This window comes from Cervus elaphus, chromosome 20, assembly GCF_910594005.1.
Source record: "Cervus elaphus chromosome 20, mCerEla1.1, whole genome shotgun sequence".
Classification (NCBI taxonomy): Eukaryota; Metazoa; Chordata; class Mammalia; order Artiodactyla; family Cervidae; genus Cervus; species Cervus elaphus.
The window spans coordinates 59326577-59354403 of NC_057834.1; the positions used below are offsets into that span (position 1 = coordinate 59326577).

General features: G+C 38.5%; 1 protein-coding gene across 1 annotated transcript in view; it reads left to right on the plus strand.

Moving 5' to 3' along the window:
• VAV3 (vav guanine nucleotide exchange factor 3) overlaps positions 1-27827 on the plus strand; it is a 412159-nt gene that overhangs the window by 246366 nt on the left and 137966 nt on the right. Inside the window, exons 16-17 of the mRNA XM_043878931.1 lie at positions 15440-15541; positions 15850-15950. Coding sequence (XP_043734866.1) covers positions 15440-15541; positions 15850-15950 — 203 coding nt within the window. The remainder of the gene's footprint in view (positions 1-15439; positions 15542-15849; positions 15951-27827) is intronic.

Genomic DNA, 27827 nt, shown 5'->3' on the forward strand with positions numbered 1-27827 from the left:
ACTCCTGCACCATGGCCTTCCTTCTGTAACAGGGATGATAGATAGAGTTCTTTGATTGGTGAGGAGACTAAAAATAGAAAGAGGTGTTATGTGCCATAAGCCAGACATCAAGTTTCTAACAAAGACAAAATTATATGTAGTCTGACATTTTTCCCACTTTAAATTTATTATGGATTTAACTGACTTTATATTTCATTCAATAATTTCTTTGAGATGTCACAGAAATTCAGTGATGGATGCATATTTAAAATTATTATAAAATCAACATTGAATGAAATAAAGAACTGCTATTTATATTAGATAAGAAAATACTATTTTTCAGAGCCAAGCATTATCTTATTTTTATTGGTATTTTGAAAGTATTTATTCATTTCCCTAGATAAAAGACTGTATGTGATTTGGAATACAAAGAATAAGATTTGGATGTGATTTATAAATCTCTTTTTTTGTTTTTGTTACTTTTCTAAATACTTAGAAGTAGGTGAAGATGTTCCTTCTGGACTCTGCTTTTTTTTACATTGTTTTTTGAAGGATCTGTTTTTCTTTTTCTTTTTTTTTTCCCCTTTTCAAATAGCCAGAAGTGTCATTAGTATGGTACCATGTTGTGAGGACAAATTGTTAAAAAAACAGGTAAAAATTTATAATAGTTATTGAAAGATTGTATGAATAATGTCTTTTGTATTTATCCATTACCTATTTTCTGGAGTTAATTTCACATTGTAGACTATTTTAAAAATAAAATTTGGATTTTATTCTGAATTTTTTTCGTGTTAACAAAGGGAAAAAACACTGTTTAATGAGATTTTTAAAGTTATATCTTATAGGAAAACCTGAATTTGAGGTAAAAAAAAGGATTAATCTTATTTTGATTTTTGGCTAAGACTTTACTTGGTTGAAGTATGCTTATTCAAAACTGGAGACCTCAGAAAGTGCTTGAAACTTGGTTTAAAAAAAAAAACCACACACAACCTGGATGCACTACTGGAACATTCTTGAGTGTTTAATGGGTGATTCTAAGGGTGAACGAGATACTTCATCTCATGAGATGCTATGTCCAGGGAGATGATGGATATTTCCTGCTTGTGGGGGATGGCGTTTCTATTTCACACAACTCTATAGTCTTTTTTGAACTCTGGGATTTGTGTATTTTATATCCGACCTGTCTTTATTCCTCATGGAGAATTGATTTATGTAAACAAGTATCAATTAAGATAATAGCCTTTCATCTATTTTAGACATTTCTTCCAAATGATGAGGACTGTTACCCCTCCAGTTCTAGTATTTGAATATTCAGCATAAATGTTTGTTTTATCTACAGATAATTTTTATGTTTGGAGTTATTAACTCAAATTTGAAAGATATTTGGTTAGCCACAGTTGGTATCTGACTTTAGGGGAGATGATGGCTGTTAAGTGATGATACACAGATAGAATAGGTCCTGAAAGGCCCCCTGTAAAATTGCTTCTACTGAGCAGTATTTCTGCATTATGCCCGTGACTCATTTCAGGGAGGGCTAAAAGGAGCAGGTATACAACTGTATTTATAATGGTGTTATTGAAGACATTGTCTATGTATCTCAAACAGCGTCCCTTTTATAAAAACATATCAGAGAAATTTTTCTTACACTTTGGTGCCAGGAAAATTTATACAATTATCTTTCAAGAGATTCTGCTTTCCTCTTTGGTTACTAGGAAAAATAGAACTAGTCTTGTAACATGTTTAACAATTAATCAATTATATTTTGGGATACATGTGTATACTAACTTTATTTTACTTTCGATACTCCACTAAACACTGACACATTTGTTGAATGCCTGCTTATGTTAGGCAATGCACATAATGCCAGAGTACAGTGATAAGCACAATCTGACATAGCGCCAGCCCCATGGAGCTTAATGTTTGCGGGGGGTGGGGGTTGGGCAGAGATAAGCGGTAATCAACTAATCATACGAAGAAATGTAAAAACGGAAATTGTTACAAGTACAATGAAGGAACATTACATGATGCTATAAGACTCTATTTTGGTTCTAATTCCTCTTTTCCTATATGTGTTATATTGTTTTTTTGTGGTAACAGATCCATACATACAGATACACACACATATGTACATGTACACTGTTTCTAGAATACATCTGTGCTTATGTTTTCTTGTGAAAATGCTTCTCTAAAATGATTAAATGGCTATTTTTCCATTATTTGAAAGTATCACAATATATTTACCTAGTACCTTATCATTAGGCATTGTTTATTAACAGTTTTTATTGTAAAAAATAATATTGCTTTAATTTTCTGTCTTTTTTTTTAAACCAAACTTTTCTCATGGGCTCTATTTTAGCCAAAAACAGAACAAACAAACAAAAAATAGAATCCTTTGTAATTAATCAAAGATAGAAGATCTTACTGACAGAGGTTAGAGCAGGAAGAAAAGTACCGTAGTTCAACTAGCTTTTCTTGTGCCCACAGCTGTAACTCGCTTCACCCGTGTGGGGCAGCATCTTGCCTGTTCCAGGACCTTCCAGTCATGCAGTTCTAGCCTTCTATACTTGGGGCTACCTTCCACGCTGAAGCGCTAATAGTCTATGTGCGCCTGTTCATGGGAGTGTTTAAAAATGATGAGTTCTGTTGGTTCTTAGAGTAAATGCAGCATCAGAAAGATCACATCCCTAAGAGGGGTGAGTAGGGGAGAACAAGGCGATCAGTGTCCAGGAATGATGGTTTCCAAACAATGTATCTGCTGTAGCCTTCCCATGTTCTAGAACATCCGTCACTCTACATTTACTCTTGAGGCTGAACCGTTTGTCACAGGCTTGTCAACGAATTGTTTTTCTTTATGAATTCCTTGTTCATATTCTTTGTCGAGTTTTCTATGGATCAGTTTATCATTGTATTATCATTCATTTGTAATGGCTTCTTTTGTATCAAAAATATTTTCATATATGCTGAAAGCATTTAATTCAGTTCAGTTGGTCTTTACTTTTCAATTGTCTTGTGATATTTTTAGCATAGTGATTAAACACACAGGCTTTGAGACAAATCTTAGAATCAGATTCTGTTCACTGACTTATTACCTGTGTATTTGAGTCAGGTTGCTTAACCTGTTTTAAAGCTTGTATGGGCTGTTGTGGTTGTATTTGTTCTTTTTGTCTCTGGAAAGAGGAGATGGAATAAATTGGACAATGTGTGTTCATTGTAAAGTATTTAGATAACACAGATATTCTAAAATTTAAAAAATCATTTATAATTCCTAATGCCTCTCTTGGTTTATATTTTCACATATGTATGTTAGTGAGCAGTTATGTCTTAATCATGATTCTGGATATATCTGGTATCAAGTTGTTCTCCTTTAATATATTGCAGATATCTTTCTTGGTTAATATTTATGTCCACTTTATCATTTCTAATTGTTGTGTAATATTCCATCTATAGATATGCTATAATTTACCTATTTCATTATTTTTCATTAAATCAATGCCAATTTTAATTATTAAATATGTTCTAGGGAGCCCTTCCTGATTATTTCTAATAAGCAGAATTTTATGTCAGAAGATTAATACATCTGTAAGTTTTCAGATATTTCTGTCGCTTCCTGCATGATGGGTGTTATCTTTTTTCTTTTTCTTTTTTCTCTTTTGCCAGTTTGATATGTGAAATGATATCTTACTTAAACTTGCATTTCTTTTGGTCACTAGTAGCTTAAACATGTTTCATGTATTTGTTTTAATTTCTTTTTAAAATAAATCTTCCTGTTAATCTCTTTGCTAATTTTTCAATTGGAATGTTCATTTTTTTTCTTATAGGTTTCAAGGGCTCTTATATATTGCAAGGATGTTAATCTTTTATCATGCAAATTACAGATATTTACTTGCTTTTTCTTTTAATTTTTGTTGTTTACTCAAGGAAAAGTTTTGAGTTTTACAAATAAATAAATCCTGCCATCTTTATTTTCTACCTTTAAAGACTCTGTAAGTAGTCATCAATATTTTCTTCAAGTACTTTTTTTTTTTTTTTTTGCTTAGAACAAATTTCAGGTTTCTCTCTAAATTTTACGTTAAAATATAGACTTACAGATAAACCTGACACTTAAATAAGCTCCATGAGGGCAGCTCACTATGTTACTATTTCTTATTGCTGACTGTATTCACAGCCCATCACAGGCATATAATACACCTTTATCAAATAAATAATATAACTATTGAATTGCCTAAACTTTATTTCATTATAAAATGGGTGACAGAAATGTCTTTCCTTAACATTTTAAAAAAGCTGTAAATATATTTTCTGAAACATATTTATAATGTTAGTTTTTCTCTGTCTGGAACATTCTTCTTTTTCCTTTTCATCATCTGAACTCTCTATCACCTTTAGATGTCAGCTCAAGCATTGCTTCTGTAAGAAAGCCCTCTGTGATAATCTTTTGTCAAGGTCACATTCCAAGTTGTAAGTTTTCCTAACACTGTTTTTCTCTGTGGCACTTGTTATTCTTGCTGTTTCACAATTGTTTGTAGAGTTATTTAGTTATTTCTTTTCCCCAAACAGGCAGAGACTTTACTCCTTTTTACTTACCATTGTATCCCACCACCTGGTATCAGATTCTAAGTTTTATTTATTTATTGTTTTGAATAGACAAATAAATGAACAGCCTGCTACAAAAATTGCATACTGAGCTTTTGCACGTGCATGATTGCCTTGAAGACTTTATTATTGATCTTTCTGTTCTGTTATCAGTCCCTTACAGATTTAATAACAGCTTTAAAAAATTTTAATATCTCTTAGGGGATGATGGCTTTCCACATAACCTCTAGAATAATTCATTTTAGTTTTGAAACTTTCCCAACTAGTCTCACACATTTATTCTTCCAGTTGAATTTTATAATCATTTGTCAAGTTCAGAAGATTCTCATTGTATATTTGTGTTTGTGTGTGTGTCAATGTGTTGTTTTGAGAGAAAGGAATTGTTTTAAATTTATAAATTAACTTGAGGAAAGTGTATTTATAATAAAATATGCAAGGTTCTTATTCAGGAATTTGGTATGTAGCTTTTATTTACTTGAATTTTTTTAATTTCCCTCAGTTAATTTTTAAATTTTATTCATCCAGAGCCTGAACATTTTATGCTGTGATTTTTCTTAGACATTTTTGTTCAGGAAAGCTTTAACATGGCAGGCTTGAGTTTGATATCTTTTAAAGGGTTTGCTTTCAGGCTTAGACCTTGACTGGCATCTGGAAACTTTTGAAATGTTTTTGGGTTTTGAAATGTTCACTGTCCCTGTGGTGCTAAGTGGTAAGGTTATTTGGTTTGTCAGAGGTACTGAATTTCATTGTGCCAGGCTGCCTAAACTTCTTTTAAAGAAACAATCCATGTGGTTTGTGATGAGCACCTACTTTCCTTCAGGGAATTTTTAGTGATTGTGATTGACTTTGCTGGCATTCAGTTCCTGTGGGACCAGCCCCCCAAAATCCTTGAACTATGAGACTTGAGGAATTTTGGCAGGTAAAAACACTACACTCTTTACTGCATTTTACTGGTGGACAACACTGGAATCTTACAGATGAATTTTTTCAGATACCATCTAGTATGTCTTTTTCTCTTATTAGTGTTGTTAGATTTGAGTTTCTTCTCTTGGCTTTTCCTAGTAGTCTGAATAATATCACCTCCAAATGATACTTCTGTGTATTTTTTTTTACAATATTTATCGCTCATGTTTATTATTTTTGTCATATTGATCAGATCTTCTAGACTCGTGTTGAGTAGTACAGTTGACTTCAGGAACCTTTAGTGATTGTGATAGCATTTTGCATATGTTTTCAATTGTCATAGTGTAATATTCTTTATTGTGTTATGAAATTATCCCTTAACATCTAGTTTAGCATGTGGTTCACATAGCGTTTCATAAGAAGCTCATGATACATTTTATTAAAGCCTTTTTTTTGACATCCATCGAGATGGTCTATTGCTCTTTCAGTTCTTTATTAATCAGAGAAATTGTTTTATATATATGTTATATATATAATTTTTTTAAATTTGGAAAACATAGTAAATTATTGCCTTTAATAATTTAATTTACTTAAATGTATTAAATTATAAATAAATCTCTTAATTTATTAATTAAAGTAATAGAGGCTAATAGAATGATGCATGATGCAATATGTCATCTTGTGATGTCAGAAAATAAAATAACTTGGTAGAGTAATACATGGAATAATTAAGATTGTTCAGCATTTTCTTATAGGACATTTACAGTGTAATTTATGCCTGGCATTTATTTATCAAAATGTGTATTTTCTGAATTTCAGCAATATTGCCACATGTAGCTAAGTTTGTAAATATTTTTACTTTTCTATGTATTTTTGGTACACAGAAATACCTGCTACATTCAGACAAGTATTTTTCAAAGTATTAACTTATATTTCCAGCTCTCTTGCTCAACTTTTATTTATTTATTTTTTTCAACATTTAATACAGTATGATAAAATAATCTATTTTGTATTTTACATAACTGTCACAGTGCCTGTAATGGTGATTTTTTTTATTTTTCATTTGGAGACGGTACCCAGATGCTAACTGAATCCTTGATCTGGTAATACTGACAAGGCATGAGAGAGAATGATGTGATAAGATGATTCTCATCTTCCTCTCTAATTACTCAGGATCATTGTAAACTATTTCATTTTGCCATATTTACTTCCTGTGTTCTAAAACTAGATTACTAAAAGGTAATAGTTTATAGTTAAAATTGAGAAAAATATTGTTTAAATATATAAAATTTTAAAATAATAGCTAGCTGTATTACTAATATATTACTACTTCTGCCTCATTGACTACACCAAGCCTTTGACTGTGTGGATCACAGCAAACTGTGGAAAATCCTTCAAGAGATGGGAATACCAGACCACCCTACTTGCCTCCTGAGAAATCTGTGTGCAGGTCAAGAAGCAACTGTTAGAACCGGACATGGAACAACAGACTGGTTCCTAATTGGGAAAGGAATACGTCAAGGCTGTATATTGTCACCCTGCTTATTTAACTTCTATGCAGAGTACATCATGCAAAATGACTGGCTGGATGAACCACAAGCTGGACTCAAGATTGCTGGCAGAAATATCAATAACCTCAGATATGCAGATGACACTACCCTAATGGCAGAAAGCGAAGAGGAACTAAAGAGTCTCTTGATGAAAGTGAATGAAGAAAGTGAAAAAGCTACTTAAAACTCACCATTCAGAAAACTAAGATCATGGCACCTGGTCCCATCACTTCATGGCAAATAGATGGGGAAACTATGGAAACAGTGACAGACTTTATTTTGAGGGGCTCCAAAATCACTGCAGATGGTGACTGCAGCCGTGAAATTAAAAGACGCTTACTCCCTGTAAGTAAAGCTATGACCAACCTAGACAGCATATTAAAAAGCAAAAAATAAAAAAATAAAAGCAGAGACATTACTTTGCCAACAAAGGTCTGTCTAGTCAAAGCTATGATTTTTCCAGTAGTCATGTATGGATGTGGAAGTTGGACCATAAAAAAAGCTGAGTGCTGAAGAATTGATGCTTTTGAACTATGGTGTTGGAGAGGACTCTTGCAAGTCCCTTGGACTTCAAGGAGATCCAACCAGTCAGTCCCAAAGGAAATCAATCCTGAATATTCTTTGGAAGGACTGATGCTGAAGTTGAAGCTCTAGTACTTTGGCCCCTGATGGGAAGAACTGACTCATTGGAAAAGACCCTGATGCTGAGAAAGGTTGAAGGCGGGAGGAGAAGGGGACGACAGAGGATGAAATGTTTGGATGGCATCACCAGTTCGATGGACATGAGTTTGAGCAATCTCTGGGAGTTGGTGATGGACAGGAAGCCTGGCGTGATGTAGTCCATGGGGTCACAAAGTATCAGACATGACTGAGTGACTGAACTGAACTGGTATTACTAATTCCACTGTCATACTTTTCTACTGAAATATATTTGTATCTGTGAATTGAATTGTAGTTGTTATAAAAAGATTAAATGTTGTTTTCTCACAAAGGAGAGGTTGTAGGTGAATAAACATAAATTATAGCATTTAAGTGAAATTCAGTTAAGCATTATGTTTTTCTTCAGCTTTATTTTATATGGGAGATAAAATTTTTTGGCATAGTAAAAATGTCTCTATATCTACTGTACTCTGTCCAAATTTCCATCTGACAGTGCGGCAAAGGGAGCCTTCTGAAAAGTAAAGTTAATGCTATAGGAAAAGCATATTTTTCTGATTTTCATTGACCATAAATGCCTGGCAGTTCATTTTCCTAGTCGAATGTTTGGTAACTGTAAAGGGGAGACAAGTTAAAAAGGAGAAGCCAAGCCCCCTGCTTTCAAGCACCCATAGGCCAGCAGGAAGATGGACCTGCAGACAAGCAATTTTTATGCTATGTGGTAATTTCTTTTAGAGGTTGCACAAAATTAGTGAAAGCCTAGGTGGTTCATATAAAGTTTGCTTAGGGATGTCAAGGAAAATATTATGGAGGCTGACAAATTTGAACTTTAGTATTGCTTCTATTCCCTTCTTTGGTAATTGGCCCCAGTAATCCTATCTACCACCTGAGATATGCAGATGATACCACTTTAATGTCAGAAAATGAAGAGGAACTAAAGAGCCTCCTGAGGAGGGTCAAAGAAGAAAGTGAAAAAGCTGGTTTGAAACTCAACATTTTAAAAACTAAAACCATGACATCCAGTCCCATCACTTATTGACAAATAGAAGGGAAAAAAGTGGAAGCAGTGACAGATTTTATTTTCTTGGGCTCCAAAATCACTGCAGATGGTGACTTCAGTCATGAAATTAAAAGACACTTGTTCCCTGGAAGGAAAGCCATGACAATCCTAGACAGTGTATTAAAAAGCAGAGACATCACTTTGTGACAAAGCTATGGTTTTTCCAGTAGTCATGTACAGATGTGAGAGTTGGACCTGAAAAAGATTGAGCACTGAAGAATTGATGCTTTTTAATTCTGGTGCTGGAGAAGGCTCTTGAGAATCTCTTGGGCTGCAAGTCCATGTCTCTTGGACTTAGAAACCCGTCAACTCTAAAGGAAATGAACCCTGAATTCACTGGAAGAACCAATGCTGAAGCTGAAGTTCTAATACTTTGGCCACCTGATGCAAAGAGCCAACTCAATGGCAAAGACCCTGATGCTTGGAAGGATTAAAGGCAAAAGGAGAAGGGGACAGCAGAGGATGAGATGGTTGGATAGCATCACTGACTCAATGGACATAAATATGAGCAAACTCTGGGAGATAGTGAGGACAGAGGAGCCTGATGTGCTTCAGTTCATGGAGTCACACAGAGTTGGATACAATTTAGCAACTGAACAACAAGAACAGCAGTCCTATCTAATCTTACTTTCTAGTGTCTCTGTATTAGATTTCTTCATAGAAACAAAACAAATGGGGTGTGTGTGTATGTGTGTGTATGTGTGCATATGTATTATATGTCATTAGGAATTGGCTCATGCATGTGGGGAGGTTGGCAAGCCCCAAGATTTCTAGGGTGAGTCAGCAAGCTGGAGACTCAGGAGATCCAAAAATGTATTGTCCAGTATGACTTCAAAAGCCACCAGCAGAGCTGATGGCATGGGTCTTTCCTATGACCTGAAGACTTGAGACCGAGACAAAGCCGTTGTTTAAGTTTGAGTCTGAAGGCAAAAGTGTCTATGTCCCAGTTCAAAGGTATTCAGGTAGAAATAATTCTCACTTGTGGGAGGGTCAGCCTTTTTATTTTATTCAGGCCTTTAACTGATTGGATGAGGCCCACTCTCACTAGGGAGGGCAACTGCTTTACGCAGTCTCAGACTTAAGTGTTAATTTTGTCCAAAAATATCTTCACCCAGGATGATGTTTGACCAAAAATTTGGGCAATCCATGGACCAGTCAGGTTGAGACATAATATTAACTATTACAATGTCATAGATGGTATCTGTCCATTGTCCTATGAACACTTGATATTCAATTTTGAGTGTTAAATCTTGTTTTCTCTCCAAAATTATGCCACTTCCTCCCTTTCCTTTATCTACGAAACACCATTGACTTTCTCTTATTGTTTAGCCACTAATTGATTTCCACTTTTTATTTCTTTGATCCTTAATTATAAGTTTTGTTATTTCATGGATATGAGTTTTTGCTTCTCTAACTCAGTGGACATCTTTCTGAGGGTATGACGACTATGCTTTTTCTTTTTTAGTTCTTTTTCCTTTAAGTAGCAGAATACTTAATATTATAGATAGGAATATTTGTTAATTTATTCAATACTATAAGCTTAATATATATAGATAGGAAACATTGAGCTAAGTCTTGGTAATATAGACATAAATAGCATAGAACAGGTTTCTGATTGTTGGAAGCAGATAGTGGTTCCAATACAAGGTGGTATTGTACTAGAAGACCAAAAAAGTACTTTGAGAATCCAAATGATACTGATAATCACTATCTTAATCATGTGGACCCAAAGAAAATATCCAAAGGAGTCTCTTCTTTTAAAATCTGGTCCTAAGTGAGTAACCAGGTACATTAGCAGTTATAAGTTAGGGGAAACATTTAGAGTGAATGGATTATAAAACCCAGGATTATAGACAAGAAGAATATGCTTGAGAAATGTGGTAAGATCTGCATGTTTATAGTGTAAGGCTTGTGAGTGTTTGGGTAAGAAGGGGCAGGTGAGTGGTAGCTAAAGCTAGAGCTTAAAAACTCTTCATGCCATTGCTAGAAGATTTATCTTTATCTCCATAGGCGTTAGTAATCAGTAGACATATTCAAAGGAGGGAGTGACATATTATATTTTCATTCTTAAAAGTGAGTCTGGAAATAGTAGGAAAGATGGCCTTAAATAGAGAAAGTAGGAGATGGAATAATTAAGGTCATTGTCACAATTTAGTTGGGAGATACTGAGGATTTGAATTAGGAAGTGAGAAGAGAGAATGGAACCTGCATTTTAGAGGAGGTATTTTAAAGGTTGAATCAGTAGAAGTTGGTCATGGTCTCAGGGAAGAAGAAATTGGAGCAGAGGAGAGGTTAAGAGAAAATGAATATGTAGAGAATGTCAGGGAAAGGGAAAAATTCATCATGCCTCTTTGAGTTTCCCTCCTAGAAGGAGTGAATGGTAATAGATTGAAATCAGAACTTGATTAGAATCAGATGTGTTGCATCAGGATTTCATACTTAACAGCTCAATTGCTGTTATCTATTAAAGATCAGCCCTCCACACAAGGCTTTGTATTTTTTTTAAAAAAAGAATCAGGTATGTTAGGAAAGGTGAGGGGTTGAGTTTTGTATGTGCTGCATTTTGAGATGCCTGAGGAGTGGTTGAAATGCAGATCTGCAGGATGGGGAGGATTGCCCAGGCTAGGCAAGTTGTATGGTCTCAACTTGGCTCCCACATGGAGCCAGAGGACAAGATGACAGTCAGAGAAGATCAAGAAAGGTTATAGAAGCCCCAAGAGCATCAGTATGCCTTGCTCTATAAATATTTGATTGACTGATTAAACACGGGTAGCCTACTTGTATTAATAATGGGCCCTAAATTAAGCAAAAGAAATAGGATCTGTAAGATTCCACCCAAGTTCTCATAAGTAAACTGTAGTATAACAAAGCAGGCTACTTAAATGGAATCCTTTTTCTATAGCTGTATGACCAGGCAAGTGAGCTGACCGATAACAGGTCCAGTTCTCATCTGCAGTCAGCTCAACCCCATACTTGGTCTTGCTCTATCCACTTTTGCTGCACTGCAAGGAATTCTCTACATAGTAGTCATAGAGATTTTGAGGGGTCAACTAAATGTGATGTCTGGAGAAGGAAATGACAACCCACTCCAGTATTCTTGCCTGAAGAATCCCCATGGACAGAGGAGCCTGGCGAGCTACAGTTCACAAGGTCACAAAGAGTCAGACACGGCTGAAGTGACTTAGTGAAAATGTGATGTCAATCCCTGTTGAAGACATCAACTCTTTCCTTGGCCCTGCCAGCCACTCTTACTCACCTCCTACATCCCCCGCTTTTCACCCACTGGTCTCCAGCTCAAGGACTCTTCTTTCTGTTCCTGCTTCAGGGGCTGTCTACATGTAGGTGCTTAATAAGTCTGAAGTGAATGAATCACTCTACCTTATAGGTTTATTATGGGAAGTAAATGTGAAAAAATATATGAAGAGTCAGTTAATGTGCCTGGTGCATTAGAGGTGTGTAATAAATTCTACTTTTGATTGTTTCTGTCCTTGTGTTATCAAATCTATAAACCTGATGCTTCTTTATCCTCTTCTGCTTCAGCCTGCCTTTCCAGCTCTTCCCATTCAGCCAACTTACTGTCTTTGGTTTCTGCATCCCCATGTGTATTGACATCTCTCTTATCTTTAGTTGGTGATTGATATGACTTCATCTAATTCCCTGGACTTTTTGCATACATATCCTTCCCTGAGTAACCCTATTTCTTAATGTGCTTAAATCATTACATATGGATTCCTGGTCCCAAGGACACTGAACATACAACAACCTTCCTGCAGTGAAATTCCTAGGAGAATGGGGACCCTCTAGAGATTCAGTCCCAAGGCTACCAAGGGACTCTTCACCACTCATAAAAGCATTATCCTGATCACTTCATTATTATGTGGAATTAGAATCAGCAATTTATAAATTAGAGCCAAGACTTATTGAACACTAACTCTGGGCTAGGCAACGTCCTAAGCACTTTATGTAAGTTACCTTCCTTTCTGAGTTTGATTTTATTAGTATTCCTGTTTTGTACTTATTAACTTGCCCAAGGTCACCCTGTTAGTGATTTGCATGTTAGGATGTAAGCCCAGGTGGTCTGATTTCAGATTCCTGCTTTCAACCATGCTTTTATATTCTATAGTGCCTCAGTAGCAGGGTCATAGAGTTAACTTTTATTCTTTAGTGTTTGATTTAAAATTTTTAAAATAATATGCAGTTAAGTTAAAAACTAGCCCCAAATTTCCAACTGTTCCTTTCTACCATTCTACCCTACATCTTCAAGTCTCACTTAACTTATGGCAACTACTGTCAACAATATTTTCCATTTTTTTTTTCTTTATGTAAGATTTTTCTTTTTAACCTTTCAGTGTAATCTTGCGCTCAGCTTTTGTCTTCTGAAAAGTCAGCTTATTCCTAGTTAGTTGGTGAAAATGTTAAGTACAAATGGTAAACACACACACACAGCACACACACATAACTTGGGCTGACCCTAAGAGAAGGATGTTCTAGGTAGACTTCTAAAATTAATTAAATTCTTACCTATTTTTTATCTATTTACTTGAGTTCTTGCCTGAAGGAGACCTACTTTTATTCTGAAACTCCAGGCTGATGAATTCTTCAAGTTTGCCAGAACGAAGTTGCTGTTTGACAGTTCTCTCACTGTGTCACCTTGATGCTCAGAGAGAGATGAACAGTGGGCCTTCCTGGCTCAGGAAATGGGTTTCCATGCTCATATCCATGCCTGGCTGTATGGACTCAAGAATCACTGTTTTTAACAACGTGAAAAGAAGTTTTGTTTCTAGATCATTATCTTTTCTTCAACTTTTCCCTTCCTGAAGAAACAGTCTGTAATTTTTAATCAGCAACACAAAAATGCCTCCATGGAAATGGCCTTCCTTTTCAGCACGCAGTGGAGCATTTTCCTAAAAAGTGAGGTCGCCAGAAGCACAGAGCAGAGAAATCCCAGATGGCGCTAATATTTGATTTCATTTTTAGCACGGTTATATTCAGCAGATGGATTGCAAGGCTGACCTTGCTGACACTTCTGCATCACTGCCTGCTACTCCAATTGCCTTTGTGAATGTTTTTTCGTAAGGCTTCTCCTGGTACCTCAGAGATTGATGCCTGGTTGCCCGCCTGCGTTATGCTTCATTATGCCAAGGCTGTGTGTGCTTGAGAGTCGCTGTGTGCTATAAAAGGGGAAATCCTGGCTCATCTCAAACTTTTCCTACAGTCTCGCGGATCACTTGTAACATCTCAGAGAGCCTCATCTTAGCTTTCTAGGTGTCCCTCTATCTGTATTCATTTTTAATTTATCCTTTCATAATTTTTCTGCTTTCTTTGGTAACATGGACAAATTAAGAATAACGTAAAAAGCCCTCTGGAAATGACTAAACTTAACAGTTTCCCATATACTTATTAACACAAAAATCTAATTATATGAAGGTGAATACTGTTGAATTCCTCCTTGCGCTACAACTTTGGTGGCTCAGAGCACAGACCTGGGTTGGAGTTCCCAGCTCGGCCTTGTCCTTTAATGTAAACTTTTGACGGGGCTTCCCATGTGGTGCTAGTGGTAAAGAACCCGCTTGCCCGTGCAGGAGACATAAAAGACATGAGTTCAGTCCTTGGGTTGGAAAGATTCCCTGGAGGAGGGCAAGGCAGCCCACTCCAGTATTCTTACCTGAGAATCCTATGGACAGAGGAGCTTGGCAGGCTACAGTCCATGGAGTCGCAAAGTGTTAAACACGACCGAAGCGACTTAGGATGCACACACCCAAGCCTCTATTTCCCTGTTTGTAAACTAGTGAATTGATTAGTGCCTCACAGTTAGGATTGGTGTGAAGGTTAAGTGAGGTGTAAATGAGCACATTGTGTTTTACCACAGTATCGGCACAGAGTAAATGCACAGTGAATGTCATTTTGCAGTATGCTTAGTATTTTTTTTTTGCATATGTGTATAATATAAAGAAAATATAAATGATAAAGTAATTTTGTTTACCTTTTATTTAGATTGCCAGAAAACTGGCTTGTTTTTAAGGAGAACATTTTTAATGATCAGACTGATGCTTTGTTTCAATTCTTTTGGGACATTTGTATTCACTTTTATATATCGTTACATAATCCACATACCTATTTCGACAGGAACCCTGTGGAAATGCAGTACCCCTTTCCCCTCCCTCCCGCCCCTTGCAGCTAGTTTCTATTTTGGTGATGTGGCTAGAGAAAAAAGAAATCATCACACAGCATGAATATCCCTCAGGCTTTGTGTTTTTCCTGGCAGGTTGACCTACGTGGCCAGTCTGTAAAGTTCCCTGGGAACATGCAATTCTGAGCTGGATTCGGTTGCTTCAGTCTTTATATATTGCTGGTTCTCACACAGTTGGATTTTGGTGCATATTTTAATGCAAAGCATTAATGCATTTTATTTTTTATTTTATTTTTTTTTCCATTTATTTTTATTAGTTGGAGGCTAATCACTTTACAATATTATAGTGGTTTTTGCCATACATTGACATGAATCAGCCATGGATTTACATGTGTTCCCCATCCGCATTAATGCATTTTAATGCAAAGCATTTGGCTTAGAAAACATTGTGTGTTTAATAGCCTATTTGCCTGAATCACTTCTCTACCCAGTGTAAAACTGATGAACTTAGACTGCTGCTGTGTTGTGAAGCTTTCTTGAGGATGCTACCTTTTTCCTTTTGTCTAGGTCCAACATAAGGCCAGACTACGCAGACTCCAACTTCCATGAGTTCAAGATGCACACCTTCAACCGGGTCACATCCTGCAGAGTCTGCCAGATGCTCCTGAGGTCAGTTGGCGTGGTCTTGGTTCTCAGTTTAAAGGAACTGGTGTAACTGCCAAATGTTTTGGCTTTCCTAGGGTCCCAGGCAGAACGTTTTCTAATGGGTATATTGCCTTACCAGTTTGGATCCATCAGATCATTCCTTGGCCTTGTGCCTGGACCTTTCCTTCAGAACCCAGGAATGTTCTCTCCATTGGCTTTAAGGGGACTCTGCATAGTGCTGTGTTCTCTTGTTCTGCTTCCTGGCGCTAATGGTTTCCTAGAGGCAGAATTTTGCACCTTTTAACCTATCACTCTCTGATTTTCCCTTGCAGGGGAACATTTTTTCAAGGTTATTTATGTGTTAAGTGTGGTGCCAGAGCACACAAAGAATGTTTGGGAAGAGTAGACAATTGCAGCAGAGTTAATTCCGCTGGTAAGTCATGTTTATTGTTGTGATTCGGGTTTTAATGAGAACATAAAACTTGCTCAACATAATTAAGGCCTAATTTACTCTAAATATGTGTTTATTATAACATATCAGCTTTTGAAACTATTGTTTATGAGCACAATTAGAAAATGGTTTGAAATTCTTGTGACTTTTATACCTAGCTGGGAGACAGAGGGCTTCAAGAGGGACTTGGGAGGTTCCCTACCACCCGTTTCATTCACCCCCTTCCCCTAAATCTCGCCAACACTATACAAATAGCTGCAGCACACAAATAGTCAGAAAACAAAACAGGAAAAAATGGTTCTTTTTCTGTCTTTGGTTTTTGAATTTCTCCCCTTTTCTCTTAAATATTCATCTCTAAAAGGCTAACGCTGCCGGGAGTAAACATCGCACAGACTAATTCATGAATTAATGAATTGAATACATTGTCATTTTCCAGCCTTTAACAAAGAATGTATATCCTTTGGATTTTGTGTAAATGTTTCCCCCTTGGTTTTTAAAAATAATGCTCCATGATTGTAACCTGAGCCAGTTTCTAAGGCTGTTGGCAATTATGCATTCAGTAGCCTTTTGCCTCTCTCTGCCCCTCTTGGGCTCTTTTCCTTCTCTTTCTTTTCTGGCCTCTTTATTCTTTCTCTTTCTTCTTCTTTCTCTTTGTCCTTTTCCCCTGAGTTTCTCTGTGTTTTATCACTAAGACCTTTCAAAATCAGTAAAACTTTTTGAACAGAAGAAAGGGATCTTTAACAGCTTGAGTTCAAAAGGTAGCTGTGTCAACCTTTGATTTTCCCAAAGGGAAAGGTGGACATTGAATTATTTTGGATAATGTGAAGAAGAGTGAAACAGAATAATAGCTCATTTCAGAGCCAAGTTCAGAAAAATAGGCAATCGTACAAAACTTGTGAATCCTATTAGAAGATGGAGATCACGGTGCATTCCTCTCTTTCGGCTCCTTCCGTAGACGTATTTGCAGGGCTCCTCGAGCCACTCTCCATGCCAGGCTTGGGCAGTGCTTGGAGAAAGAGCCTGGCATTAGTTGAGCACCTGCACTCTGCTTGGACTGATTCCATCCTCAGAAGAGCAGTGCCCAGTTGCTGATGGGAGTCACTGTGCTTATGCAGTTAGTTGGCTCAAGGTCTGTAGGTAAAGGAGATAAGATTAGCACCAGCTAATGTTTCTGAAGGTCAGAAACGGTTTACAAAGGTATAAAATAGAAATAGTACATACGTTTATTATTGTTTAATTGCCTGTGCTGTCCTTAGTTGCTCAGTTGTGTCCAACTTTATGAGACCCCATGGTCTGTAGGCCGCCAGGCTCCTCTGTCCATGGGGATTCTCCAGGCAAGAATGCTGGGTGTGTTGCCATGCCCTCCTCCAGGGGATTTTCCCAACCCAGGGACTGAACCCAGGTCTCCCACATTGCAAGCATATTATTTACCATCTGAGCCACCAGGGAAGTCCTAGAATACTGGAGTGGTTAGCCTATCCTTTCTCCAGGGCATCTTCCTGACCCAGAAATTGAACCAGGGTCTCCTGCATGGCAGGCAGATTCCTTACCAGCTGAGCTACCAGGGAAGCCCTTTAATTGCCTACCTGATGCAATTTATGACTTACATTTGTGTGTGGGCCAATCTTTATCTGTCCTGTCCTTTAAAGAATCTGCCTGCCATGCAGGAGATGCACGGGAGACAGGGGTTCAATCCCTGGGTCAGAAAGATCCCCTGGAGAGGAAATGGTGACCCACTCCAGTATTCTTGCCTGGAAAATTCCATGGACAGAGGCACCTGGTGGGCTACAGTCCATGGGGTCGCAGAGACTCAGACACGACTGAGTGCAGTGCGCACAGCACACCAGCACATTATTACTATTTAATTGCCTACCTGATGAAATTTACCACTTAATATTTCTGTGGTTTCATCATTATGTGTTCTGTCCTTTATCCCCTTTGAGGACAATTAGCGTGTTATTTGCTCACAGTAGGTGAGTGGATTTTTGTCAGTCCCATAGCCCTGTCTTCTGAGTTTCAGTCTGTGAGGAGTAGAAAGTGATCCCATAGTTGGCAAGGTTCTTGGACTCTAAAGGGAATAGTGTAGGAAAGTGGTTGTGAGTCAAGCAGAGATGATTAAAAATCCAGCTTAGCTCTTAACTAGCTGCATGAACTTGGGGAAAGTATGTAAACATCTCATTTATTCATCTGTAAAAATGAAATTAGAGGATTATTGTGAGGATCATATGAAATAATGATGCATACCAAAGTGCTGGGACACAATGAAAACTCAGTATTTTCATCCAAGGTGTTATGATAAGCTATTTTTTGGAAAGGAATGCATACCCCTGCATTGAATGGTGGATTCTTAACCACTGGACCACCAGGAAATACCACTTCTTTGAGTTTTGAACTTAAGCCCTGTACTCTCTTGATTCTTTGTCTGCATCCTTAAATTGCCCTCCATTATCCTTCTGTTCTTCACATCATGTCCTCATTCTTTTTCTCTCCTCTTTCTGTCCTTTCCTGCCCAAGATTTTTAAGAGACTGATGGCATTGAATGCCCACAGTCAGTTAATTAGTGGTATGGAGGAGTCTTCCCTTTCTTTGCCTTCAGATTAGGATTTGCTGGGTAGTCCTTAGAAATAAAGGGATCTATTCTCAGAGCGAAGAGGAATTTCCATTCTAGCTCTATTAGCAGCCTTTTCTTCCTCACTGCCAAATAGATACCCTCTGAAAGTTGGAAGTCTCCTGACATCCTTTCCTCAGCCTCACCCCTTCCTTCCTGTTCTGGTGTAGGCAGTAGTCATGGGTAGATTGTAAGTTTGAGCTTGGCAGATCTGTGTGCAGTAAAATAGGTGGTATTTTGAGGACACGGGCAAACTAGACTTTATGGGCTGTTTCCTAGTCTGCAGAGAATCCCAGTTCCCAATATTGGTTTTAAGTTTTTGAACAGTTCTTTGTTTTGACAGCCAGGACTAATTGCTTGCAATTAATTTTCCATGAGTACAATAAATTTTCCATGAGTGATGTGATTGGAGAAAAATGGGTGTATGGGAGAAGGGCAGGAGGCAGGACGAGATATATCAGAGGCTGGAGACATGGTTTACTTGAATGGGGCTTTTGTATGGAGGAGAGAACTTAACTGGGAGAAATCATCCCAACAACCAAATTTAAAGCAAGTGAATAGTGTTGATTTAAAGCAAACTTAAAGATTCCAAGTCTCTCTGTAAAATAAATCATAGGTGACTTGAGATGACCCCCAAGTTTTATAGAGCTTTATGGCTTCATTGGTTAATAGTCCATATTCTCTTCAGGAGACAAAAAGAGATTCTACTTGGTTCAGTGTTACTCAAGAATCCACTTGTGGTTCAGAAAGGCATGGCTAGTAGGAATGGCTAACTTGTTGTAAACAAGTTGGATATAGTTGGGTTGGAAGACAGTTTCAAAAAGTGGAGCCTTTCATTCAACACTGGACATATCTATAGCTAAGGGAGTGGTCAGTTGGAAAAGAGTTACAAGTGGTACAAAACAACCCAGGGCCTCAGTTCAGTTCAGTCGCTCAATTGTTTTGACTCTTTGCAACGCCATGAATCAGCACGCCAGGCCTCCCTGTCCATCACCAACTCCCGGAGTTTACTCAAACTCATGTCTATCCAGTCGGTGATGCCATCCAGCCATCTCATCCTCTGTCGTCCCCTTCTCCTCCTGCCCCCAATCCTTCCCAGCATCAGGGTCTTTTCCAATGAGTCAACTCTTCGCATGAGGTGGCCAAAGTATTGGAGTTTCAGCTTCAGCATCAGTCCTTCCAATGAACACCCAGGACTGATCTGCTTTAGGATGGACTGGTTGGATCTCCTTGCATTCCAAGGGACTCTCCAGAGTCTTCTCCAACACTGCAGTTCAAAAGCATCAGTTCTTCGGCACTCAGCTTTCTTTATAGTCCAACTCTCACATCCATACATGACCACTGGAAAAACCATGGCCTTGTCTAGGTGGACCTTTGTTGACAAATTAATGTCTTTGCTTTTTAATATGCTATCTAGGTTGGCCATAACTTTCCTTCTAAGGAGTAAGCGTCTTTTAATTTCATGGCTGCAATCACCATCTGCAGTGATTTTGGAGCCCCAGAAAATAAAGTCTGACGCTGTTTCCACTGTTTCCCCATCTATTTCCCATACAGTGATGGGACCAGATGCCATGATCTTAGTTTTCTGAATGTTGAGCTTTAAGCCAACTTTTTCACTCTCCTCTTTCACTTTCATCAAGAGACTCTCTAGTTCCTCTTCACTTTCTGCCATAAGGGTGGTGTCATCTGCATATCTGAGGTTATTATTTCTCCCAGCAATCTTGATTCTAGCTTATGCTTCTTCCAGCCCAGCGTTTCTCATGATGTACTCTGCACATAAGTTAAATAAGCAGGGTGACAATATACAGCCTTGACGTACTCCTTTTACTGTTTGGAACCAGGGCGTAAATGAAGGCTAAAGAGTCTTCCACCTTGGAATTGTCATTTCCACTGGTCATCGCATTGCTGGCCTTATTCAGCTTGATTCTTCTATATCATCTGTCGCTGTTAATCATTCTCCTTCACATCCCCTCAGGTCATCCTTTGTGTATCTGATTAATTTTTCTGGCATTACCCATAATCTGCAACCCAGGTAGATAAGGCTCCATTTCCACTTAAGGCCTCTCTCCTGAGCTTTGAATTCCAAATCTTCATCTTCTAATGGATCCCTTCCCAGGTATCCTGCAGCGACCTCCAGTTTCAGATATCTAAAACCAACCTCAGTAGTCATCACCACTAACTTCCTCGTATTTTTTGTCTTAAAGATCCACCACTCATACAGTCACCCAAACCTGGGGGTCAGCCTTGGCTTAACAGCCTCTCTCATCTTCGTTCACTTACCTATTCTTGTTAGTTCTCCTCCTAAGTCTGTCAAGAATCTGTGTATATGGTATTGCTATAGATTAACTACAAAAATCTCCTCCCTGCTTAATTTTCCTTTCTCTATACACTTTGCAATGTGATCTTTGTTAAAATCAAGGCTGCTGTATCCATCATTTTCTCAGTATATCTTCTATTCCTCACAGAATAATGTTCAAAATTTAATTAGACAGTGAGCCTCTCGCTGATAAGAACCATGCTGAATTGATGTTCTGACCTCTAGGAGACCATGATGAATAGATGAGTATGTGGGTAGACCAACAGATAGATAGAATAATGAGTAGAACTGTAGTACACCAAGATTTCTGGGCCCTGAAAATCACTGTGATCTTGGAAGCAGAAGTAGGAGGCTGTGGGGGATTGGACAATTCCTGGTTCTACTCTTGGAGAGACTGGAGCTTGAGTGATTGTGGGAGAAGTGGAATAAAAACCTGATCTGAATCCCTGGTTGGTACTCTAAGTATGAAAGATGGAAAACTGAGTAGGCTTTTGCATTCCTTTATAGTATTTATTCAAGTTAAACTTCACACCCTGAGCACTGATCACTCAGCCTTTGACAAGGGACACTTGGGTTAGGTTAATAAGTAGCAAGAAAATGACCTGGCTCATGGGACACCTAATGACAAAAATATCTCTATTGCTGGAGGAATCTACTTCCTGTTCCATTTGGTCCCATTTTTTAGAATTTTTGCTTGGCTCTTAGTGTTTTCTTTCTTTGAAATATGCTCAATTTTCTTCCTACAGTTCCAAGGAACTCTCTTTTATTAATACTTCCTCTCCAATCTCTTTGCCAATCTTTTAACCTTACTCTGCCATCTAATAGTTCAGTTCAGTCACACAGTCGTGTCTGACTCTTTGCGACCTCATGAACTGCAGCACACCAGGCCTCCCTGTCCATCACCAACTCCCAGAGTCCACCCAAACCCATGTCCATTGAGTCAGTGATGCCATTCAACCATCTCATCCTCTGTCTCCCCCTTCTCCTCCTGCCCTCAATCTCCTGCCTGCTATCTAATAGTAGTCTGCATTAAATTGTTCTCTTACCTTAAAAAAAAAATTGTTCTCTAATTAGTTTGTGTGTCAGTTTTATGTCTTTGCCAAGGTTAGGTTGTATCATGGTAACTAGAAAACCCCAAATCCCAATGGTTTTAACACATAAAAGTTTGTTTTTCACACATGTGGTATTTATTGTGGGTTCTGGCCTTATAAGTAATGGCTTAGGGATCCAAGCTAGTTCCATCTTATGACTGTGAATTCAACATGTAACTCCTGGCTTGCTTCCCTTAAGACCTTTGAACTGGAAGTGAGCAATTCTATTTTTTAGCATCAGAAGCCCATTGGTTAAAACCAGTCACATGGCTTCAACTTAATTACAAGGGAAGCTGGACAAGTAGTGGAACCCATGGACTTTTTGGTGAGCACTACTATCTCTGACCTTTTTAATTTTAATTTTATTTTTTAAGAGTTTTTCACAATGAGTTCAGTTCAGTCACTCAGTCATGTCTGACTCTTTGCAACCCCATGAATTGCAGCACACCAGGCCTCCCTGTCCATCACCAACTCCCAGAGTTTACTCAAACTCATGTCCATCAAGTTGGTGATGCCATCCAGCCATCCCATCCTCTGTCATCCCCTTCTCCTCCTGCCCCCAATCCCTCCCAGCATCAGGGTCTTTTCCAATGAGTCAACTCTTCACATGAGGTGGCCAAAGTATTGGAGTTTCAGCTTCAACATCAGTCCTTCCAATGAACACCCCAGGACTGATCTCCTTTAGGATGGACTGGTTGGATTTCCTTGCAGTCCAAGGGACTCTCCAGAGTCTTCTCCAACACCACAGTTCAAAAGCATCAATTCTTTGGCCCTCAGCTTTCTTCACAGTCCAACTCTCACATCCATACATGACCACTGGAAAAACCATAGGCTTGACTAGACGGTACCCATCCTCTAATCAGCCTTTATTTTTTAATGGAAGTTTTTAGCATTTTATTTTATTTTATTTTATTTTTACCACATCATGTGGCTTATGGGATCTTAGTTCCCAGACCCTCAGCAGTAAATGTGTGGTGTCCTAACCACTGGACTCTCAGAGCATTCCCTCTGCCACTTTTTATTTCCTTTAGTAGAGTATATGCTCCTTCGCCATAGGGAATGTGTTTCTCATCTTTTCTATCTATCCTTTAATATAAAGTCCAAAGTCAAGGTGTTGATCATCAAGTTGTAACCCCTTCTTCCTAAATAGGAATATTTCATCCCAACTACAATCCTTGATAGTGTTGGATGTGGTGAAGATACTAACCATTTTTATGCTCTATATCCCTTGAATTTGTCTAGCCTTCATTCATCCTCAAAATAATAATTAGTTGGCAAAAATGCAGTTCATTTCTAAAAGTAATTCATTCATATTAATATTTGACTATGATAGATTATTAACTCAAGTACATTTCAAGTGCTTAAAAGGGTCTTTTAAGTTTATTTTTTTTCTAAGACAAACTATACAACTTGGAAACAAATTTGAAGGTTGGGTGATTAGTTTATGTCTTAACATTTGAGGATTTGTATAGATATAAAGAGAAGGCAGTTCTAATCTCTTTTTTGCTGAACTTGAGCTGACTTCTTCACATTCACCATGGCAACCTCAGTGATCAACATGTACATGGATTCTGAGGTGTGCTGCCAAAACTTTCCTACCTTAATAATGAATAGGTATGAACTGCATTATGTGAGACTTTCTCAACAAGTCACTGCAAAACTCATGTAATTCTAGAGTGGCGTTTCTTTCTCACAGTATGCTACCATGGAGGTCTAGCCCTAGACTTCAACCTTTGGGGGCATTTTTGTTTTTTTCCTTGTTGCAATATATGACTAAACTCCTCTGTCCCCTTCTTATCTTGATGTTGATCAACATAGCTTGCTTTACATTCTCTTGTTTTAAACAAGAAAGTAACATTGGAAGGCAAATATTGCTGGAACAGATGACTTCGGTTTAATTTGTCTTTTCCTTTAGGGGGAGTGCAAGCCTCAGCTGCTCTAATATTTAACTGAAACAGGTCCCCATTTGCTTATCTGTTTAATCACTCTTTTATCTAGGCCAGGTTGCTGCTGCTGCTGCAGCCACTCCTGAAAGTAGCCTTGGTGTCATCATGGCTTAAACCTGCAAGATTGCTACCTAGAACCTACACCCCAAATTGCCATCTGAAATAGCTCTTTTATAAATAGTATTGCAGTATTTGGGCTTCCCTGCTAACTCAGCTGGTAAAGAATCTGCTGCAGTGCAGGAGACCCCAGTTTGTTTCCTGGGTCAGGAAGATCCCCTGGAGAAAAGGGGTAAGCTACCCACTCCAGTATTCTTGGGCATCCCTGGTGGTTCAGATGGTAAAGAATCTGCCTGTGATGTGGCAGACCTGGGTTCGATCCCTGGGTTGTGAAGATCCCCTGGAAGAGGACATGGCAACTCACTCTAGTATTCTTGCCTAGAGAATCCCCACGGACAGAGGAGCTTGGTGGGCTACAGTCCATGGGGTCACAAAGAGTTGGGCACAACTGAGCGACTAAGCATACCACAGCACATCGCAGTGTTTTATGATAAGAGATAAATTTTTAGAATATAATTTTATTTTATCCTTCTACCAGTAGGCATTTTATCACATGACTTTTACATAAACTGAAGTTTAATCATTGATTTCATAATCAAAAAATGACTTTGGTTCTATTTAACATTATTTAAAGTCTTTTATATAAATTAGTTATCTTTTTTAACTTACCGAGACAATTTTATATTCTAGAGTAGTTATTATTCCTTCCATTTAATTATTTGGGTCAATTTAATGATAGAAATGGCAACCCATTCTGGTATTCTTGCCTGGGAAATTCCATGGACAGAGGAGCCTGACAGGCTACAGTCCGTGAGGTTGTAAGAGTCAGACCTGACTTAGCGACTAAACCACCACCGCCAATCTTACATTAATAATTGTTAGGGTGAACTGAAAACTCATATGGTTGGATCCTTGTTAGAGCTCCTGAAAAGACTTGAAATCAAAGCCTCTTTCCAAGTATTAGTTATGTTTTTGTTTTTTCAGAATATTGCTATAGATCTGAGTGGTGAAAATAGGGTTTGTGCAACTTCCTCCAAAATTTGATCAGTCCTACTGCCTTTTAGTTTTAATGTTTCATAAAAATAGAATATTAGCCATGATGATGAAGAACCTTCAAAGGCTCTCCTGGTAATTACTTTCCTGTGATCCCTTTTGAGACAAATGATCTTACTGGGCAGCAATTTGTTTAGTCTTAAGAAATAGAACTTCAGACAAGAGACAAAGCTAGTTGTGTAATAATGCATGCATTGAGAGCCACTTGTATTGGAAAACAAATATAATTGGACTGAAGTGTATGTTTAAACAAATGAATGATATGAGTCTAAAGTCTCAGTGAAAATCATTTGTCTTACACAAATGCGTGCACTGTGCTGCCGTTGAAGATGGAGTTCTGCTCAGGCTCCAAGCACCTCGGTAACAGCACTTCTCTGAATTACATTAAGCAAGTTGGGACATGATGAAAGAACGCAAGGTATAAACCCCTTGAGGGCCTGTGAGTCACCATCTAGAAAGGTCTTGAAAGGGTAAGAACATTTTATAGTTTGATCAATAGGAGCCCGAGAAATCGGCTGCAGGGTAAGGGCAAGTTGAGGATTAAAAACTTTTGGAAACTAGAAGAATTGAATGATCATTCTAAGGAAATTTCCAGAAGAAAAAGAGACAGTAAAAGAGAGATCTTTTGTCATATCTCAACCGCCCACCTTTCTATTTGGTCAGAATTCAGCCAAATAAATTTGATAGTCATCAGCTCTCATTATCCTCGTCCTGATGTGGAACTGTGATGCGCAGAGAAGGTTGTAGAGCTCCGAGTGCCCGCCAAAGTAGCTTTGGGTACATATGAAGAGGAAATGAAGGATGGTGTTGCAGATTTCAAAATCAGAGCAACTTTTCCATAGAATACATCATCAGAAGAGGTTGTTATTCTATTTTCCCGTCCAGAATTGACTTTTACTTTAAACATGTATGAAACAGTGTGTTGCAGTTGGGTTTTCTGCTCCCTTGTCACTGTTATTTTTGTAAAAATTATAGCTGCGTTGATACGGTTATCAGAATTTAGATCATGTTTGTAAAGGGGCCAATCAGTCTGATGGCACGACCACAGGAACAAGTACAAAAGTATAAATAAAGGAGCCTGGTTAAGAATTTCTGAACTCAGAACAGATTCTAAGAGTTATTTCTAGTCCTTTGGCTTTTGCCCTCTCCTCAGAATATTTACAGAACCCTGCCATGAAATATGACTAAATAAAACCTCAGACTTTTAAGAGCCACTATTTATGTGCTCTGCCCAGCATGAGCAGATCACAGTGTGAACTGCTCTATGCCAAGTCCGTGGAAGAAATGAGCCTCTTTTCTGGATGGCAGTGGGGAGGGTGGCGGTGCTGTGATGGCCAGGAGGACAGGGTATGGGGGCAAGGAAAGCATAAGCCCCCATTAAGGACTCAGGCCCTCAGAGTTAGAATTGTATCCAGCACGAAGCCCCTTGTCCATTTTCCAATCTGCGTTACACAGAGGAGCCTTTGTGAAGAGCAGGTACATTCAATAACTAGGAGGAAAGCTTGATGAGATGCAAAGCAGGAAAGCAGGAGACAGTAGGCGGCAGGAGAATTAAGGAGGGAGCGTTGGGTGTGGTGGTCAGCCAAGCCGAGTGTCTTCCTTATTGACCGGTCCCGTTCATACCTTGCCTGGACCTTCCCTGCTTTGTGTTTTGTGTCCAGTGCTCACTCATGCCTGCAGCTGGCTGGCTTGAACCGAGCAGCAAGACAGGAAGGGCCTGTAAATGAGGAGCTTCTGTTTCCTGGATCTGTTTTCTAGGTAGAGATGTGCAGGTATATGCATAGCTAGATCATCACCTTAGATACAGCCGTTTTCTCTCCCTGAGGAAACCCAGAGCACTGCTGGAACGTGATGTGCCAACTACTGCCATGTGCGCTACCCTAGGTTTTATGCTAAAAATAAAATATATTTAAACATATTGTAACAGATCAGCGTCACCAGGACATAACAACCATTCTGTGCAGTGTCAGAAAAAAAAATATTTCTGAATTAAAATTAAGATGCGCTCTCATTTTTAAACTCCGACCCTGAAAGATAGGGGATTTTCCCATTGAGAGGTCATCTGGAAATATCAAAGCTTTGCTCAGCCGGCTTGGATGGAAAATTTAAACTCTCCTCCTGTTTGGTGCTTCTTGCTGTCTGTGATTTCCAGTTCAGGCTCTTTCTCTTACTCACAGAAGAAGAAGAAAGTAGTGTAGGGCTTTTCTGGCTTATAGGTCTTTCTGGTTAAACCAGTGTAACAGGTATCACAACTTGTCTGTTAGGAACCTGAGTTCACCTAACCTGGGTTCTCGGTTTGGGCACAGTGTCCAGCCAAATGGCACTTTTATAGACCCTCTCCCTACACGACTTCCCTTAGACAATCTTTCTTCTGAAACTTTGCCTATTTCTAGCAGGGAGGAGAAGGGAAATAGCTTTCGGTCCTTTGTAAAGGCCAACTTCAGACCTGGCAAAGATGCCTTCATAGCAGTTATGTAGGAAAGTCAGCATGATAGGGTTGACACTGAAAAAGAAATGCAGGCTTTGCTTTTCTGCAGAAAGGTGACTTTTTCCTCATGCATCTTCAGTTCCATTAGTCAGGTATAGTCCTTTAAAAAGCAGAAAGGCCCCAAACCTGTTCCATGCCCCAGGCCGTCTTCCCGTGTAAAGCAGTCTGACAGCTACTCAGGTGTTCTGGTACTTTTCTCCTTGACCTCTGGTTCTGAGGCTTCTTGGAACCTCTATCAGAGGTTCATTTAGTCTACAGAGCCCTCTTTGAGAACTACCCTTTCTCTCCTGATGTTCTCA